Raw genomic sequence first — 21671 nt, forward strand, 5'->3', positions numbered from 1 at the left:
GCAGAGGGGCAGATCACCTCTCCTGACCTGCTGGACGTGCTGCTTTTGATGCTTTTTATGGTGTATGCTATGCCATGCTATTACATTAATGAGTCATACAGGATGGAAACAGAATTAAAAGTAATTAGGTGTAATTTTGTCCCATGTGGCAACACAGAGAACACAAAATGCATTTAGTGTTGTTCTCCAGAGAATCTACCTAATTTAATTCCAGTGAGAAATTATTCTTTGAGTTGTGTTAGACATGGAATAAAACTATTTGGTTTTTTCTTCAATGGGAAGGCCAACAGGCTTGCTCAGAACAATCTCAACTGGCTTTTTAGAGGATCTGGCCTGCAGTGTGGCCTCTGTTATGTGCCATGGGCATATGAAGCCATGCTGTAGTAAAATGCAGCAGTGGCCAGCAAAGCTGCCAGTCACCCCTGCTGCTGTCCTTGCCTGAGTGTCTGTAACCTGCATGAGAAGCTCCAGAGATGGGAAGGGGATTGACATCCTCTGTCACAGCATGTGCAACCACTGCCTGTGGCTGCCGGCTCCTGAGGGCACACATGCAGCAGCACCAGCATCCTCGGGCCCAGGCCTTGGGGAGCAGCTGGGAGACTGGAGGCCACTGCTGGGAACCCTGAGCCACTGCTGGGAGCCCTCAGCCATGGCTGGGAACCTTCAGCCACTGCTGGGAACCCTCAGCCACTGCTGGGAGCCCACAATCACTGCTGGGAGCCCTCAGCCACTGCTGGGAGCCCTCAGCCACTGCTGGGAACCCTCAGCCATGGCTGGGAACCTTCAGCCACTGCTGGGAGCACACAGCCACTGCTGGGAGCCCTCAGCCACTGCTGGGAGCCCTCAGCCACTGCTGGGAGCCCACAGCCACTGCTGGGAGCCCTCAGCCACTGCTGGGAGCATGGAGGCCACTGCTGGGAGCATGGAGGCCACTGCTGGGAGCCCTCAGCCACTGCTGGGAGCCCTCAGCCACTGCTGGGAGCCCACAGCCACTGCTGGGAGCATGGAGGCCACTGCTGGGAGTCCACAGCCACTGCTGGGAGCCCTCAGCCACTGCTGGGAGCCCACAGCCACTGCTGGGAATTCTCAGCCACTGCTGGGAGCGTGGAGGCCACTGCTGGGAGCGTGGAGGCCACTGCTCGGAGCCCACAGCCACTGCTGGGAGCCCACAGTCACTGCTGGGAACCCTCAGCCATGGCTGGGAACCCTGAGCCACTGCTGGGAGCCCTCAGCCACTGCTGGGAGCCCTCAGCCACTGCTGGGAGCCCTCAGCCACTGCTGGGAGCCCTCAGCCACTGCTGGGAGCCCACAGCCACTGCTGGGAGCCCTCAGCCACTGCTGGGAGCCCACAGTAACTGCTGGGCAAGGGTCTCTGCCAGGGAACCACTCTTAACACAGAAATCAGCAGATCTTCATCACATAGAACATGTTTATAATGTAGCTATTTGTTTACTAGGTCGGGGCTGCCAACTTTACATTGCTTAATACAGCAGCTTTGGAGTTCTACCAGAGCTCAATCTGTATGAGCATCCCCCAGATCAAAGACTCCATTTTCCCATTGCCTTGTCTCTGTGCTTCACAGAAAGTGAGTTTACATAATACTCATCTTATCAAACAGTATTTTGAGTTAACATATATAAAGAGAAAGCAAATGTTTCAAGTTTAATTTCTAAACTCCCAAACCGGTAGGTAATTACCCAGCTGATGTACTTCAGCAGTCCACAAGCTGCACTTACACCATATGGGTGAAGATCTGAATCTAGGAATATTTCAGTATCCTCTAGTTCAGCTAAGTTCGTTCTCAGGTTCATTTCAGGGCTTAGCACCTGATGACATATTCTTTTTTAATTAATTCCTTAAGCCATCACTATCAAGAGGAAGAAACTAGGTCAGCTGAAAATTAAATTAACTCACTGTTACACAGAAGTGGCTTTGCAGAAGAGGAGAGGAACAACTTAACACTGCTTGGTTTGGTGTGCATTTTAGATGTCACAATGGACAAGCAACTCTGCCTTCCAGAGCACCCAGCTTTTCCTTCACAGAATTACAGAATAAACTCCGTTGGAAAAGGCAATTTCTTCACTTCATACCTGGATTTCTTTTTTTGGCTATTTTAGGTTCCACCTGGAGCACAACTGCAAAGCTAAAGATCATGTGGCAATGGTCAAGGCTTGCAGCCATGAATAGGAGGTCATAGCTACTGCAGAGAACAGGTACCTGTATTGGGACAGGGCATCTCCCTATGTGGTAGGAGGAGGTTGTTGAATGATCTCAAACAGAGAAACTGGACTGTTCTCATGTGCTAAATAACAAAATGTCTCAAGCAAACACAAATGCACATAAATTCCTTTAATCACCATATTTTTCTGAAATAACATCACTGCACTTTAATTTCAACTTTGATTTATTTTTCTTGATTCTGGTTTGATTGTTTTTTCTTTTTAAAGTGAATTATATCTGCATTATCTCTTAAATAAGCTACTGCTGTTTTAAATTAAGCTACGTTTCCTTCAGTGTTTTTAATTTTATAAATGGTGTGATCCAGAGCTTTCTATAAAGCAAAGTAAGTCTTAAAGAATTTAAGCATCTCTTTTCTGAAATATATCCATTTCCTAGAAGAATTATTTTCAATTTCATGCCTTCTTGGGAAGGAAATAAAACAGAGAAAACTATTTTATTATTCTATTCAGAGTTTTATAAAAGCAGGAGAAAATGTGCGACAATAATTGCCTCCATTCCACTGCAGGCACATACTAAGAAAAATATGCAATTATGTGATTTGTCCTCTTCACATCCTTTCCAGCTCAAATGAAGCTAAAAATAAAACAAAAAAGGGGAACACATTTCTTATCCCAAACTGATATGAATGATGTTGTATTTGTAATCAGTCTGAAGACTGCTTGGCTTCAGTTACCATTTCTCACAAAAAGTTGATGGCTTTAGTACAGGCACCTGCTCTGACATGGCTGGAATTTGTCCTTTCCCTGACTGGAGGAGAGTTTACTCCAACTCTTCAGCAGTTGCGCCCCAAAGGCAGTGGACAAAATGGCAACAGCACAACCCAGGTCTGAAAAAAGCTGGTACTGCCTGTAGGGAGCAGACTGAATGTGGTGCTGCTGCTCTTCCTGAAGGAAATGAGTTGTGATGCAAAGAGGATGTAACACACTGGCAGTGACACCGTAGTTTGCATGGCACATGTTCTTCTGATAAGGCCCCACCATTCCTGTAAATTAAATTGGGAGCACACTTACACTGCTTATCCCTACAGACCTTCCCAGGTGTGTTAGTCAGAGAAACTTGGTAATGTACACCTTTACTTCACCTGATCCTACCAAGTTCCTTATTAGACAGAGGAGAATGAGTTGAAGTGAGTGTGATCATGCTGAAATGCAAATTAGTTTTCCAACAAATGGTGCTACTTAGTATTTTTTTGCTCTGTCATATGTGAAGGAGACAGCAAGATACAGATGTGACAAACAGAACTAAGCCCAAATGTAAGCAATTGGTCATGGATTTCCATGAAGCCTGTCATGATGTGACTGAAGCAGGCTCATGTCACTGGGCTGTACATCTCCAGCACTCCTGGGAATGGATGGATGGTGACCAGCCTATTCCAACCTCCAGCTCTGCACAGGAAATGCAGTCATATCCAGTCACTGACTTGACCAGATACAGAACTGCACTCCAGACTGTAAGATGCTTTTTTCCTGGGTGGGTGCAATGACTTTTTGCCTTGGTGTTCTCCTACTGAAAACACCTAGAAAGGTGTGAGGTGCAACGGCTGTGTCTGTACCTGAGACCGAGCACACACTGTCCCCTGACACAGGACCTCACCTCAGAGAATGTGTCTACCCTCAGCACTGGGGCGCTGTGACTGCACAGCTGCACTGCAGTTACAACATGTAAGACTACACAAGTGCCATCTGAACATTTCTTAAGGATCACATTAAAGCAGGACAAAAATAAGTCAGGTTCCTGGGAAATTACAGAATCACAGAGTCCTCAAGGTTGGAAGATACCTTCAGGATCATACAGCCCAACCATTAACCCTAAATTGCCCTTACACCATATTCCTAAGTGACACATCCAGATGCCTTTGTGGACTTCCAGAAATGGTGACTCTGCCATCTTCCTGGGCAACTTCCTCCAATGCTTAACTACTCTCTCAGTATCCAATCTGAACCTCCCCTGGCTCAAGTGAAGGCCAGTTCTTCTCAAACTTACAAGTGGGCCATAGCAGAAGAGACTGACCTTCACCTCCCTGTAACTTCCTTTCAGATAAATAACCTCTGCTTCTCCAGACTAAACAACCCCAGTTGCCTCAGCCTCTCCAGGACAGGTCCAAAATTTCAACAAGGGTCACTGGTTTTCCAGGGCACAACCACTGAATTCTCTGGAGCAGGGAATCTGAATAGGAATTTGCTCTGCTCCTCTTTTAAGCAGCTCCCATGGAAAGGCTCCCTGGGCCTTTGCTAATCAGAGACATTTAAACCAGGCATCATCCAGACCAGCTACAGGGTAAATACAAGAAAAAGCAGGCCACTTTGACATCATGCAGGGTCTGTATACCACAAAACATGACTACAATCCAGAACATTTTTCCATGCTCACATTGCACACCTCAGCTGTTTACACCAACAGATTTCTTTTGTCTTGTGCAATGCATATGAAGCTCTGAAACCCACATTTGGTTTAAAGCCATCTTCAGTACCAGTAAAATATAAATCAGTTTATAACTTTATGCTCCAGGTGATCTAAAGCCTAATTATTCTGAGGTATTTGCTAACAGAAATTCAATAGGTTCTCACTGATCCAAGTGGAGTTATGCTGCCCCTCAATGAACATAAGCAGAAAGATGAGCAGACTCATGGTATTTCATAGCAAAGAGAGGCTCATATACTATCATGCTGTGTTATTTAGCATACTACATCTGACCTCTAATGTCTGTTAACACATATGACTACTTATTTCCTGATGATTTTGGAAATCAAATCTCAATTAAAAGTTAGGGTTTAGGCTGATTTTTACGTATTCTATCACAAAAAATAGAACAGCAAACAACACATTTCTAACATATAAACTAGCATATTCAAATCCCATCCAGTGATGGTGCTCATCACCCTTAGAAAAGGGTGCATTCCTTTTCTAAGGAGATCTACCTTTTAGCATGCCTTGCATGACATCATTTTATATCAGCTTTTTATTTAGAATCTCCACCAAGAACTATCAAAAACCCTAACATACTTCTAAGCATAAACCAAAAGAAAATACTTTCCTGCTAGAAATGGCCTAAATAATCAAAATTGAAAGATGACAAAATCACTGTACTTACTATGTGTCGTGCTGCGAACACTCCGTCAACTATTGCGCAACAGAAGGCTGCTACAACACCAAAGCTGATAAACACAATGGAGGCCACCAACTGAGAAGAGACAAACAGATTGAGCAATCTTTTCAGTATAATTCCTTAAGTAAAACATTTACACTAGTTTTTCTAGTATTCTGAAACGATGGTTCCTGCTGCTGTAATTCACTTTAGATCAGTGAATTTAGATCAGGATGACAGTCATACACTAGTAAAAAGGCAGAAATTCTTGATGCTGAGTTGACAGACCATCAAGCCTACTAGAAAAGTTTAAATCTTTCAAGAGAAAATTAGGTCAGCTGCAAGAGTTAAATTCAATGGTGATTTCTTCCAAATCAACTTACTTAATAAAACAGCAGTGCCCCAACAGGGACATGGTAAAAAGTCATCTTCCTATTGGCTAACATAAATCTTTGGAGCTTTACTACAGGATAGTATTTCACATCAATAGATAAAGGCAGCTGTAGTAAGTTAATAACTAGCCTTTCTAATGATCAGAAATCTTTTATCATCCCAAATAGCTTATGCCACAACAAAATCAGAGATTCAGAGGACTGGTACCTGTGGAAGGGCTGGGGTGTGCTGCCTTGGCCCCCACTCTTGCTGGGGTTTCCAGCCTGGCCCTTTGTCTCAGAGTGGAGAGAGCAGAGCACAGCAGAGATCAGTGAGTGTCCCAGCTGCAGCACAGACAGCACAATGTCTTCATCAACCTACTAGCCATAACTTCAGACCTTGTTCTACCTCCCAAAGTGCTTCATTCATTAATGAAGGTAGAGCAATTCTCTCTCAACAGGACTGCACATGATGCATTGCTGGACCACAGCTCTGGCACAAGCAGTGGTGATATGGAGGCCTTGGGGGAAAAAGCTGTGCAGATTGGGCATGCTGAGCCCCCTGCTCTCTGTGCTGCAGCTCTGACAGCAACTGCAGGGCTAGGACAACCCCAGACACCATGAGCTCCTGCCCAATTCACTCTGGAGAGAGCAACAGGACTTGGAAAGAATGTGGAATGCATTTCCACCAGGGACAGTCAGTGTGCTGCTAGCACACACTTCTGAGGTGACACTGGCTTCTTCTGAGGTCACATCTGAAGGGTGCAGTGCTTTGAGCCAGGTGAGATGAAGCCCTGAAAGACCAACTGTAAAGATGAAGCCCTGAAAGACCAACTGTACACTTGGCAAGGCACTCCCCTGGGTTTTCTAGCCCCAGTGCCATCTGATGAGGGAGAGAACCTGACAGTCCTTCCTCTCCCAGATTAGAGGGTTTTGTGATGTTGAGGACTTCTGCACCCTGAGTTTGAAGGAGTGAGTTGCTGCAGGTGAACCTGATATGCACTATCTGGCTATGCTTTTTAATGTAATGTAATGTATACTTCTCATGTCTCTGACATTTCTCAGGCAAAGTCCCAAGAGGAACCTTTTGAAACATCCTATATGTTGATTTTAATTTACATTCTTAAGTTATAATTAATAACAAAAACAGATTTAAAAAATCTTGAAAACTGACAGAACAGCATTCTTTTTTTGACAGGGCTCACATTCCAGTTAAGAATGTGGAACCCTTTTTTTTATTTACTAGTTATCAAATGCTCCTTCACAGCATGTATTCCTGAAATGCCCAGGTACAGATTACAAAAAATGTATCCACACAGTTCATATATCCTTTTGCCTACATAAAATCTGCATTACCTAGATGCCATTTTCACAAATTTGTAAGGCATCACTAACTCACTTGAAAAATGGACTCTTTAGCTTGTGTTAGGTTAAGAATAGTACAATATCAATAGTGCTTCCAGAGGATGCAGCATTGTTGATTTTCTCAAAAATATTTATATTGGGCAGGTAAGAAACTACAACCATATAAGCCCACACCTTGGATGCACAGATCAAAGCAATATCACCCACTTGGAGGTAAGAGCTCTTGGAGAATTCGTAAAAAGTACAGCTTAAAAGCAGAAGAATCACAATGCTTACTGACACACTCCTTTAATCTCCCCTTAGCTCATGTCTCATGCAATCAGAGATGAGCCAGCACTGCCACAGGGATTGCTGTGGAATTGGAATCCTCAGCATGGGGAGAAAAGGGGCACACAAATGTGGCTGAGATGATATTGGCTGATCTTGGGAGCCTGCTGCATTCCCCCTGCAGCCAGCTCCAACTTGCTGAAACCCTAGGAAAACACTGTTGACTGCATCACCCTTCAACCTCTGCTAGCCCATGGTTCTCCAGGGTGGAAGGTCATGTCTCATGAACCTGGTTGTCTAAAGATCTTGGCATGCAATTCATCAGATTGAAAAGGCTGTGGACTCCTATCACTGCAGGGTAGTGGGCTGTGCTGCCATGTGGCAGCTGCATTTGCTACAGATCCTGATCTCTTTATTTGAAAAAGCAGTAGTGTTTAAAAGTTCTGATTAAGCCATTATTGTCTGATACCTCTATCTTGTTTTTCAAGTCACAGCAGTCAATCAAATAATTACTGGGCTAAGCCAGGTGTTGCAAAATTGCCTGAGCCCAAGATGAATTTACTGGAAGCTGACCTCAAGGTGGCTTTTCATTTCACACATGAACAATTTATTGATGATCTACAACCTCAAACCAATATTTTCCACTCATTGAGATAGCTTAAATCACCTAATGAGAGTACTGGCCTTTCAGTTTCACCATATAGCCTTAGGAGACAGCTTAAATCACCTAATGAGAGTACTGGCCTTTCAGTTTCACCATATAGCCTTAGGAGACCACATAAAAAGGTGCAGTAAATCACAGTATCGAAAGGAGCTACAGAAAAAAGCTGAGGAGCTTTGCACTCCTCAGTCATGTTGGAGATCATCTAGGTTTCCAAGGAACTGTCTGCAAGTCAAAGGTTTACAACCAGAGCCTGCTGTTCCTATCCATAACTACTAGCAACTACTTCAATGAGCAGTCTCTTTAGAATCAATTTCATTTCTTGAAGTAATATTTATCATGATGCCAAAGTGGCAGAACATGACACTGAGAGCTTTTTATGACTGAAATTGCCTTATATATATTTGAACAAAAGAAGTGATAATACAAAAGCACCACTAAAAAAATTCCTTAAAATAAAATTACAGATTTCTATTCTCTCTCAAATCTCTCATTGCTTATTAAGAATGTGAAAAACATTAAAAAACAAATACAAAATTAATTACTTCTGAAAATTGCCAGGACAACCAAACGAAGAGCTGTTGTAAATTCAAAAGCTAATTTTCCCCAGTAGTAGGTGATTGCTGGAGCAGTGAGTTCACAAGCCTAGGACTGTCTAGAAAGAGAAGAAGTGCAGTTCATTTAAAGATAGAGAATGTTTGCTGACAGGTAAAAGAAATAACACTTTAAAGAAAATAAATACTCATCCATCACATCATCTTATCTCGATTTTCAACAGCATTATGTTTTGTCAGGGCAGCTATTCATTATTTATAGCAATATATTTGACCAGTTATTCAAGAAACAGCTTTGCTCTTGCTTTTCCCTTGGTGTTCAGCCAGGCTTCTCTACAGCTCTTGCCATCAAAACATGTTTACTCCTGATTCTTGTATGGAATACAATAATTTGATTATTTACAAGGGAGCCATAAAACCAGCTATTAAACACTGAAAACTGTACTGTGTGAGCCTAACAATCAAACTCAAAAGGCAGTTGTTTAACAGAGGAGTTTTAGCAAAAGGGAGAACAAGACAGTGCATGGAATGAGGGACTTTTGTACACAGTATTAACTGAAGCGCTGTAATCTATCTTCAGCTGTGTCACAGAACTATGAAAACACTCAAAAACACAAAACTAGTGAAAGGCTGGACTACTCAATTCTTGACTTCTTTCAGAAAAGATGTGCATTTTTTTCTGAGAATTCACCTGTCTTGGACAACCTCCTGTCTTTCAGCAGACATACAACACCACTGCCTGCACTATCACCCTCCAGAACAAGTGAAGGCAACAGAGGACACACAGTGGCCAGAGATGCTGGTCACAGACTCTTGTTCAGCTGCCAGAAATGCACCTGGCCCAGGGAGTTGGCAGCTAAGTATCCCACAAGGATTTCCATAAGAGTTGGACCCAAGAGGATTTTTGAGTTTGATGAGGCCAGCCTAGCTGCAGGCACACTCATGTACAACTGCACACAAACACTGCTCCTCAGGTCCCCAGGCACACTCTGCACTGAATGACACACAGATGGCGCTGCATTCCTGCTGTGTGACACGCAGAGACCTACAGCCAACGCTTGCCAGCAGACCCACAGAAAACCACATTGCTCCTCAGCATAAGCCCATGCTGGCTACAGGCTGGCACCTCTCTGGCTGTTTCCAACAGCCCTGTGGAATACTTCTGGGAGCTAGCTAGACTCTCAATTCTGGCACATCCCTGGTTTCCTCATGATTCTAATTTAGCCTCTACCTATCCTCAACCAAAGAGCACTTCTCAGATAATGACAATCATATCTAGCACCAGATGCTGTGTGAGATACTTCATTCTCTTGATCTAGACCAAGTAGATCTGAGACTGAAAAATGCACGGATCTTTGTTTTCAAAATCACCTCAGTACTGGATGCAAATTGCATTACAGCTAACAGATTCACTTCCCTCATGCTAAATGGCTACTTCTGCATTGCACAGCCTCCAATGTCTCCATTGTGCTATTCATCAAGCCTCCCTGGGATTCTTTTCCAGGCAGAGAAGGAATCAGAATTACGCTGACTGATGTAAATTGACAACCACTGTCATTCAATAGTTTTTGCTCTAGAAAGTTAAGTCTTTGCAAAAGGGTGTGTAAATGTTATGCCACAGGTTTGTAAAGTCCTTTTTTATTCCCACACAGGTTTGAGTATTTGGAAAAAAAATGCATGGGGCAGTTTGTTGCAGGCTGCCCCTAACATTACATGTCCCAAATTACAGTTGAATTCTGTGGGCCTTTTTATTGGTTTGATTTCCCCATGTCCCCAAGATCAGAACTGTAGGCTTAAATAAATCTGCTGCACTTTTTCAATGGGGATGATGATGTAAGAGTAGAAGTTTACAAAAACTCATATCACAAATCAAAAACAGAGAATGGTTTTTCACCCTGGTGCAACCAGGGATCTGGAACAACTAATCTCAGCCAGGAGCTGCATCTGTTACCATGGTACCTCAGCGGGTCTATAGATTATTAGCCTGCAAAATTAAGATAATTAAACTCATTGCACTGCATTGTATTTCAGATGCTGTTGTCAACTAAGCACTGCCTGTCTTGTGAAATGGGCCTGTATATAAGTACTTTAATTGTGAATTAATTTTCTCTAATTTGGAATGCCCTCTCCTGTGTGGCTGCTCCTCACACAACAGCCAATTCTTTTCCCTGCCCTGTGGACAGATGTTTTGCCGCTGCGATGAAAATGAAGCATAGGCAAGACTCCTACAGTTTTCACAACTGAGCTAATTAGGAGGTTTCTCACTACACCAGGTAATATGCTCCACAGTTTATGGTCTGACAACATATTCTTTCCATAGGCCAGTTCTTAAACAATGGCATGGCTGTAACTGAGGCTCTGCTGGAGGGCTGTCACACCCCAATGGGGTGGGATTACATCATGTTCGTTATTCATTAATGCCAGCTCCAGTCATAGCTGTGCGCTGGTTACAATCACAAGAATTCATAATGGTGAAAGACTTTCATGACTGCCCAAACTATGTATTCTAGTTCCTAAAGTAACCCTACAAAAAAAGCTGGAGAGGAACTTTTTATATGGGCCATGTAGTCAGAGGACAAGGGGGAATGGCTACAAACTAAAAAAGGGGAAATTTAGATTAGGTATTAGGAATAAATTCCTTACTGTGAAGGTGGAATAGGTTGCCCAGAAAACCTGTGGATGTCACATCCCTGGAATTGTCCAAAGCCCAGCTCGATGGGGTTGGAGCAACTTGGCCTAGCAGAAGGTATGTCTGTCCATGGCATGGGGTCTGGAACTAGGTGATCTTCTCTTTACGGTCCTTTCCAACCTAACCCATCCTGTGATTTCATGATTGTGTTGTCATTTGTTTAGATTAAGTCCCATCCTTAGATCAAGTGACCAAGTTTGAAAACTATGGCCTTTTCACAGTATAATCACTGTTGAATTCAGCAAGTCCAGTCATATTGTTCAATATTATCAACAAAACCAAAGATCATTGATTCAGATTTCCTTCCCTCTCTCTGTTGTTAATAGCACCTCAGGGCATAGACTTGAGCCTGTGTGATTGCTTGCTCACTGCCAACTCAAACAGCACCTTCTCCAATCCTTAGCTTGATTCCCTGCTGTCAAGCCCTTTCTCCTGCTCTCTGTCCCAAAGGGCTGCATCCCTTCATCCCAGCTCCTGTGCCCACCCAAACACACAGGAAGCCAGTGCAATTCACTCCACAGGCAGAAACTACTTATTCCCTCCAATGAGTTAAATCAGAAAACTGATTAGAGAGAGATGAGCACTAGATTCAGCTCAAGTGAAAAGGTGACACCATGTAGCCATGAGAGAGGGGAAGGAGGCAGAAGTGCTGACAGCAACTAATAGATTGTTTCACCTGTTCCTTGTAATTTACAGTCTTAGGGATTATCAAAGTAAAAGCTAGGTTTTAGCTGTAATGAATAAATCATAAGGACTGGGGTTATTTTGTTGTTTGTGGTCAAGGAGACTTTTGTTTTACTGCCTCTGAAGAAGTCTGCTGTTTCCCAGTATTGTGTCAGGGATAATTAGGAAAAATAGCAACATGAAAAGGCCAGTTGGTGTAACACAGGCAGGAGAAAAGTCCCATGAGACATTTAAGCAACCTCACATGCATAAAAAGGTCGAATTAATTAGATAAACAAAGGGGAAAGAATACAAAAACCACATGAGAGGTATAAATTATTGTGCCAAAGAGAAAAAACAAGATCAAAATCCACTTTCAAAATCAAAGTGGCATTTTCGTTTGGAAAATTTATCTTTTTTTTTCCTTGCCCCACATCCTGAAGGGCAAAATTGTGAAAGGCAGGATTTGCAACATCTTTTGTTATACCTTACATAGTCACAGTTAATTTTTATCATACATAGGCATCAGTAAAAAGGTAGACACATTGCTTTCTATTTTTCTCTTCCGGTGGTACTGCTGCTCAACTCCTGTAGATAATTCATCATTTAGGCTACACACAATTGCAAGGGACTGCAGAACTATCCAAGGATGGGAAATGTGCAACAGGGTGACTGAGCAGTCCTGGCTCTCCCCCAACCCAAGCAGGTTTATGCAGCACAGTTGAGTAAGAAAAGAAAGGGAGTACAGGTCCTGAGCCTGCTTACTCCAGCTCCTAAAGGCACACACAGATATCTTTAGAACAGGGACTACTTTACTGATCAAATGAACAGACTGCTCAATTGCTGGGAACTTTCCTTGTGCCATTTGCTGTTGCAGCTTGTTATGGAGATGGGAAAATTGAGGATCTGAGCACACTGACACAGGCCCAGGTTTGTGTGATGGCTGTGCTGGGTCCCATGGCAGGAGGGCTCACTCAGCCAGCTTTGTTTGCTATTTCCCTTTAGGGCATGAAAGCCCATAGTTCAATACTGTCCCTAGAAAAGGAGCATGGAAACATTTTGCCTTAACGTTGTACTGTCCAAATAAAACCTTGTATGCTAGCTCTAATAGTTACCTATCTAGGTCTCTCTGTTGTTTTCACCCTCTAGAAATGTTGTCTTGAGCATTAATCCTTAATTTATGCCAAAGCATTTGCTTTAAGCTTTCTGTAATTCATCTTGTCTTTTTTTTCTAAGTTGAAGAACACATGAAGATACAGTTTCTGTGAAAAACATTATATGAAATAAAGACAAATTTTCCCATATTTTTATCTTCAAGCAATGAAAGAATGGTAGGAATTAAATCAATAGCCATTACGAAACATGAAACAAAATTACTGGGAAAGGTTAGCTGGTTAATACATTATTTCTTCTCCCATAATCTAATATCAGCTACAAAACCAGACTTAAAATAGCTAGGAAATTATTTCAAATTGTTTTAGCAAAGCAGATCTTTCCTAGAATGACCAATCTACAGAATAAAAAACCTATATCAAGCAGTTTCTGTGTACTTAGGAATTTGAAACTGGAGTCACCATTACATTGCAATCAGAGAACGAATATGATTTATGTGTAAATGAACACATATTAAATTCAAGATAATTCATTCACTGATGAGTAAAATGCTTGTCTTGATTCAGTTAAAAATGCTACCACTGATGATGCACTATCAAGTCTCCTGGGATTTTGGTTGAATCTGAGACTTCAATGTACTCCAGCAAATATTATTAAAGCAGTTGTAAAAAAAATTAGATGGAACTGTACTTGCTTTACATTTTCTAAGACAAGAAACAGAAGGAAACAAAAAAAAGGAATTTTTTTTCTGGTGCAGAGTTATCTTTATTATCTATAGTGCTCTTTTAAGCCTTCACAACATCTAGGAACTCCAGATCATCCTGGTAACCATTACTGCAGTTCCTGATTTCCTTCTAGCAGCAGCTCATCTCAGCTTTACTCAACTCATTCAAAAAGCACTGCTGTATTTTGTCCCAAGTTTGCATTGATCCAACCCCCCTACTGGCTGACTTTTTCTACTTCAAGGAGGTGCAGCGCATATGCCCTGCTCCTGTGTTTTCATGCCTTTTAGAGTGATTTTTTAAAAATAGCTGCTCTACTTTTCTTCCATCCCATTAAATCAGGTGTGTGATCAGCCCCCTCTCCTCCGTTTCAGACTTCTATTGTTATGTAGGGCAGCACTGGGGCTTCTCAGGGCAGTTCAATCTAGTGTGCTTTTCCAGATAGTGCCACTCTCTGGCCACCCTTACACAGAAAAGAGAAAAAAATTCTTCTGGAGTCACAGCTAGAGAAATGCTAATGGTTTTGGATCTAGCTTAATCAAGTCTGAGTCCAGTAGGCACTTAAAACTGGTAAGAATTCCCCTTTGCAAACCTCAACTGAAGCACTTAGATAAGAACAGTTAAAAATCATTACACATTTAAGGACATCAAATTCACTCTAAAAGAAAAAGCTAAACACAGCATTAAAGGAAAGGGAACAAAAGTGAAACAAATTTAGATTCACTGATTAACAGCGCTGACATTATAGGAATTCATCACATATTTCTTTTTATGGATGCTCTTTTATTGCTTAAGCTGGAACAAGGTCATTTCATCACTTAAACAGCTGTTCTGAGTGGTATGAGAACAATAATCCAAAAAGATATAGCATACCATGTGTCATAAAAGTTTATGCTTCCTGGTAAAAAATGGTGGCATTTACATAGATCGAGACTGTCAGAGCTGACTGTTTTAGCAGCAAGAACTATTTTTACACCAAAGTCTCTGTTTTGACAAATCCTCTTTCCCTATACAGTAATTGCATGCACACACACTCTTTAGAGAAATGCATGAATTACAAGGCATTTTTTTAGTGAAATTCTACCTGAAGGGTCTGGAAGATTCGATCTGTCCATCAGGGATATTTGGCTATTTATATTGAGCTAATTCTTCTACAAGAGGTTCAGAAACTGGCTGTCCTTCTCACAGGGCACATCCCACCTCACCTTTACTATGCACACACCAGAAATTAGATTCCTTACTGACACTTTCTATCCCATGCTCCTGCTTGCTAGGTAGAGTAATTGACGTCTTTATTGTTCCACAAACACATTTCATGGGTCATAAGGTTTACTTTTGTTTTCAACTGTGTGACAGAAACATTTTCATTACATAAACAGCACAAGCAAACAAACTGGCAGTATAAAAGTGCCCTATTATGCACTTAATCCTATGTGCTGTTCCCAAGCAAAATCTGAAAGGAACCACATCCCAAAAACTGCCTTTTAATACGATAGAGAGCTTAAACTGATTTTGTGGTTTGAGTCTCTGACTCAAAAGAATGCTGACAGCCTTTAGACTTCAGTATTGGAAATAAGCTCTGGTGGTGGAAAGACATTTTCATTCATGCAGGTATGCATCCTCTTTCTGTTTCTATTGAATTTAAGCTTCCAGAAACAAACTAAAGTAATTCTGGTTGCCAAGTAGGCTCTCCAAACAGAAACCAAAGAATCTCTTTCAAAATTTCTCCCTTTGTAACCAACATTACATTTCTTTCTTCCAATGAGGTGAGAAACCTGAGGTGGGTAAGACCTGAGACTGGTACAACCAGAGGACCAGCAGAGGGCTGTGTGGGAGGTAAGAACTACAGTACTGGGCTGCAGGTGGAGGTACTTGGTGGCATTTCTCTAGCTATGTCAGACACAGCCCTGATGATGGAGCACAAAGATTGCTGCAGACATGACTGTGTTACCCATTACAGCTTTGCCAGCTGAAACAGCCTGGCACACACATCTATGAACAGTCTAAAAAGCATTTTGCACAATAAAGACATAACGTCAGAGGCTCAGTGCCATAGACTTCTTTGTCATTATTACAGCTATTTGCCAGGCATGTCAGCTGTAAATACATAAATGTACATGTGTGAGCTTATATTACAGGTTATGTATTATATAATTATAATTTCATAATAGATTTCTATATTAAAATATTTACATATAAATAAATATTTGCATGTCTAGCTGATGAATCTGTGCTGGTAAAATCTGAAAGCATACACCTGTAGATGTGCAATATGAAATGCCAATCTATAAGGAACTAGATCAGGGAAGAGCTGAAACACCTCCCACACTTCCTTTCATAAATCGCACAGTGAAAGCATCTATTTTTGAGTCTCTGAACTTCAAAATTCTCCAACACTGTTGGGAAATTTATGCTATCTATCTTCAGGCATTTAACTCACTGACAACACTTAGATGATGGTTTCACACCACAGTGAGTTGATATAACAGATTATTCCCAGCAAAAGGGACAAGTCTTGTTCCCTCCTTCCACAGATTCCTCTCCACCCTTACCCATGCAGCCCCACCAGTTAACTTGTGCTATGTCTGATGCTCACTTGGCTGGCAATCTTTTTACTCACTTCACTAGCGGAGAGTATTTTTAGCCAGGGCAGGGAAGAGGAGCAGGAGGAGTCAGCAAGATAGAGGAAGGAGCAAAGGAGGGAAGAGAAAAGAGCTCTTTGTGTCAGTGTGTATTTACATTTATTATAAATTGGAAATCCTCACATTAAATGCACAAGGTCAAAGAACTGCATAAAAAAATCAAAAGTATTTTACTTAGTCTTTAATAATGGACTATACCACACTAATAATAGAAAAACGTCTCTCATAATATTACACTATTAGAAACAACTTTTCCACTTCTTTACATATACTTGCCCACAGAACTTTCTTCTTTTAATTCTACTTGTCTTCATTTTGGAAGGTGCTTTCATACCCACCAATATATCACCTATCCTCCTCCTCTGCAGCTGAAATAACTCAGCCTTCAAAACATTTCCAGTTACTCATCTCACTTCTACTCCTGTTTTTGTGGAATATTTTCCTGCATTACAGGGAATAACACAGATTTCCCAGACCTACCATGGATAGACCACATTCCAAATCCCTTCCAAAAAGGGTTAAAAGGGGCCTCAAAGCTGATTCCTGCAAAATAAGGCAGCTAATACCCAAGACTTTACCAGGCTTATGGGCCATCTACACTTAGGCTGATCTGCTCTCAACTCAAAATCAGAGAGAATTATAGTATGATATCTTCTGTAATATCCTCAATATTATAGAAGAGAAATATAATTGTCACTTAACACAGGATTTTTCTTACCACACTCTAGCTAATTACAACTCCAGAACGTGGCATAAACCTCCCTTCAAGGTCTGTCCCTGAACCCAAGGAGAGAACAAGACGCCTCTGAAGAGCACCTCATCACAGACTTGAAGAGCTAGTCATGAGAGCAGGAAGACATTCTCAAAGAATAAGCTACTTGAAGTTAACAGCTAATAAGATGCTGTTATATTTTGAAAAAAATGCAGATTCATAAGGAGGAGCCACTCGAGCTCATTCAAGTGTCAGTGTCAACCTCTTCTGATTATATAAATCCTGTCTGTTTCTGAAATGTGCAGTTAGATCACACCACAAAACCTAGCACACATTTATGGCTGAAAAGGCATCAGTAGGTCTTTTCCATTTCAATAATTTCAAAGGTGCTAAACAAGAGAAGGATAATTACTAATTTCTTCCATTATTAACATTTTTACTTCAGCATTAATTGTTTTTCTCTGAACTGTATGAAATATGAGCATGAAGAAAATCAACACTGAAAGAAGGAAGTGCTGTTAACTTTGTCAGAAACTTGAGTTTAGGTGAGAAATAATACCTTGGTAATTACAAAGATTACCTTTACATTTTCTGCACTTCCCCTGCAACAGTAAAGGCTTCTTCCATTTTTTTTGCACAGAAACATCAAAGATAGTCTCAGGGGATCTGCAGAATTTCAGTGGTCTTTCTTTATTAAAACAAGCCACTTTAATTAGCCTAATATGTGACATGAAATCAATCAGTAATTAGTATCTTTGATCAAAATCTGCACTAAAGCTAATTTCTTCAGAATGTTTGATTTGCAAACAGCAAATGAAATAGACCATGTTTGAACAGAGCTAATTAGGTGTATATATAGCATTATTTTTTTGGGGGGGGTGTATATATTAATAACCATCACCTATATATAAAATGCCCAGTGGGCATTTTCCGATGGGTATAATTTACAAGATATATCGGTTTTGAAAAAAGTGAAAGAGGTTTGCCTCTTCTAAAGGCTGGTTCACACATGTACCTGCTTCAAAAAATCCTCTATTCTGAAACAGATGTAAAGTCCAGTGTTACGAAAATAATCAGAGATTATACTAAAATCCTACCTCACACAATGTCAATGCAGGACAGGGATGCTTGCACTGTAAGGGAAGTCTATCAACTGAAAACAGAAGAGAAAATGATTGCTTTGTTTCTCCAACTTCAGCTATAGTGTCTTTTCAACACTTCATTTGAAATCTAACTCTTGTTGACAGAGGCTGGGAAGCAAGCATATTAAGGGATCTAAACTTAGCATCCCTTGAGAAGCCTGAATAAATAGCTTTGCCTTTTCTGTCTGTGTGCAGAGCTCCATGTTTGTATCTTCCTCATGTTTTCAAATTCTGCTTTGTTGGAAGCTTTGCCTCCATTTCTCTGAACAAGTCAAGGACCAGGCTGAGCACTAGGTTTATATCTGAGTACATCCTAGACATGTCAGCGAGAAAACAAAATGTTTTAGCATGAAGAATACATGAGGAAGCCTCAGCAGTGGATGACTTTGGGTGTCAGACCTGCTGCACACAGCTGCTTCCATCCTAATTACCAAGGTTTGTGCTTACTCACCATCTCATGAGGGGTCACTCCTGCTCCAATGACCTCTCCCCATCCTCCCTGTGTCCTTTTTTTCCTGTACCTCCTCCCATGCCCTTCCTGCCTGCTCTCTGCCACAGCTGTGCTGCTCTCATTGTAGCTCCCAGAGCCCTGGCAGCACTGTGATACTGCAAACATTCAAAACCCTGGCAGCCATGATGCTGCCTTTGAATCTCCCCATCACTCTTGTAGGCACCACAGCTTCAGGGTGCTCATTTTCAGTCTTGCAAACACTATGGCTGGGTGAGGCTGGCACTGGAGAGAAGTGTGAGTGCAAGCTGTGAGCCATTGCTCGGTTTATGCATTGGCTTAGCTAAAACTGCATGCATGGTGTCACATCGACACTGCACATTCAGGGAGTGATTCATTTCTGGGTGCAAGCTCGTGCCACTTCCTCAGAAAAGATGTATTTTCTGAAGAGAAACCTCTTACAGCTCTCCCTCAGCGCTACTCACTGCTCTCAGCTTAACTGTATTGTCAGGAGCCCCCTGCACACCTAGCCTTCACCACTCCTGTATGTAATTTCAGCATCTCACTTCCTACCTGGAAATACTTTGTGCTGTTGTAATGTGAGGAGATGGCAAGCAAGCAAACAAGCAAGAAAACTTCATGTCTTACAATCAAATCCATTTGACTTGGACAGTATCATGTTTTTCACCCATCCGGCTGGACTAAGTGTGCCTTTGGAATGAAACAACATCCAGCTATACACTGCCCTTCAATACATTATCTGCTTTGCAGAGTACAGGAGAGGCAAAAAGGGAAAGCCACACATTATGCTTGAGATGCCTTCTGTTTGCTGGTTAGAAACATCCCAAATCAGTGCAAATCTTTAGTCAAAGGGAAATTTTGTTCTGCTGGTGCCAAGCTTTGCATATCAGAGCCAAGCACAAATGCTAAGAGCTGAAGTGAAATCATGCTAGTCAATGAGGCAGAGCCTGCTTCTTCAAGCAGCAGTTCCTTTGAATTAAGGGTTATACCTTGGTCAGCACATTGCACTCCCACTGCGGGCTCTGGGATGCCAAGAAGGAGGTCAAAGAAGTGCAACATTATTAATGTCATGTTTTAGGAACAAACCATTGTCCACTCTGCCTAACTGCTTTTGTTCTTTCTCAAACTCCACGCTCATCACTTACTGAGTGCTGGGGTTTTGCTGTACTGATTCTGATAATCATTATATATTTTATGTTGCATTTAGCATTTCATCAACCATGAAAGAACCTGGACTTAAAATGGACAGGTCACAGTGAAATAGAACTTCAAGACAAAAAGAGAAATAGATTTAAGAAAAATGGTCAATTTGAAATAGACTTTTTCCCCTAGTGCCACTGAATTTGCGTTCATTTTCAATTTAAATAACAAATCAAAAATGAAGTACTGAGTCATTACAGGGGCCAGATAACTGTCAGAGCTACACTGGGTTAAATCCAAATTATACTTCAGTAATTGCTCAAAGGTAGTCCAGTTAAAATAGAATTAACTGAATAGGCAATTTCTTTTCCTTTCCACTCCCTTTTGTCCTGCTGCAATGCATATAGTTTTTATGTACAGGAATATAACATTTATTCTGCATTTCTGTGCTTACTTTCAATCTTTACAATCTTACCAATGGTTGCAGATTTCCTAAACCCTTCCAATCAAATATACTCAGTTATGTCCCAGGGAATAAATACTGCCTTCCATTGTAAACCCTTTCAATCTCATTTCCACAGCTTTTAAAACCATCAGCTCAGCCTCAGCAAAGACAGTGTTAAAAAACCCACTGTGGATGGTTCTCAAGGCAAGATACATAATTAAACTTTCTAGTTATTCTCTTATTCTGTTCCCCAGAAACCAAATCTTCCAACAGCCAAATCATCTGTAAATGTTATAAGCAGAAAGCAGTTTTCCTTGTTCTATGCTGGGAAATGCAAGCAGGCACTAATCCTAAGCATACTGGACACTAATGTCTCCACATTCCTTGTGTAAATGACACAACATGTCAAGGAATACATACTTTAACTGCTGCTTACCCACCTTATGGCTTTTCAGACATTTTACTTTTGCTAAGGACAAAAAGAAGCATAGAAAACCACGAGGCAGATTAGAAAAGTGAAAAATAAAACAATCCTAAATTGTTATGCCTGTTAGTAAGGTAGTATGAATGCTGTGGAAGATAAAGCTATTTTCATCTGCCCAGCACTGAGCCTGCAACTTGGAACCTGCTGTTCATCCTGGTCTCTGATGTAGAAACCAGGAGCATTAGTTCTTAATTAAGCTGTTTCATTAGCAGCAAAATCAATGACACCTGACCTACTGCAGATTTTTGTCTCACAGGTCATGTCCCATTTGAATTCTCTACTTTTAAAGACTGGTGAGCTGACATTGTAGCCTTTAACACTGTGGGGGAACTAAGTTGTAATTCTCTCCTCTACCCACCTGTGAATTTTCATGAAGTTGATGGAATTGCACACCTTTGAAGTCTCTACCTGCCTCCTAAATTTGCCTGAAACTGGTCAACATGTTAAAAAAATGGAATAGGGAACAGAAAAAGACAGAGACAAAAATCACAGCTTTATAAGTCTAATTTCTTTGTGAAACCCACCTAGAAACGGAAATTAAAAGCAAGGGAATTCTTGCAAATACACTACTGACACAGGTAATGCAAAAAAGAGTGATCCTATGAAGGAGTGATATTATGACTATTTGTAAGTAAAGTAGTTACTTATTAGTAAAGTGCAAGCTAAATCCATCAGTTCCTCATCTGAGCTTAACACCACTCTTGATTTATACCATGGAAAGCTCTGCATTATGAAATTAATAATATTGCATAATGCTTGGCTATCATCAGTCTACTGTGAAGTGCCCACTGGACATGCTGCTATTCAACCAAGATTGTTACTTTTTGCAAAGAGAGAAAGGAAATTGTTAAGAGTTTCTACAAATTCTTTCCTCCTTCTTACACCCTCCTTCACCCAGATGCCCCA

General features: G+C 41.3%; 1 protein-coding gene across 1 annotated transcript in view; it reads right to left on the reverse strand.

Moving 5' to 3' along the window:
* The window catches only part of TMEM255B (transmembrane protein 255B), a 67428-nt gene that overhangs the window by 33295 nt on the left and 12462 nt on the right, over positions 1-21671 (reverse strand). The window contains exon 4 of the mRNA XM_030234677.2: positions 5333-5422. Within this exon, the coding sequence (XP_030090537.1) occupies positions 5333-5422 (90 nt within the window). The remainder of the gene's footprint in view (positions 1-5332; positions 5423-21671) is intronic.

Source organism: Serinus canaria, chromosome 1 (assembly GCF_022539315.1).
Source record: "Serinus canaria isolate serCan28SL12 chromosome 1, serCan2020, whole genome shotgun sequence".
Classification (NCBI taxonomy): domain Eukaryota; kingdom Metazoa; phylum Chordata; class Aves; order Passeriformes; family Fringillidae; genus Serinus; species Serinus canaria.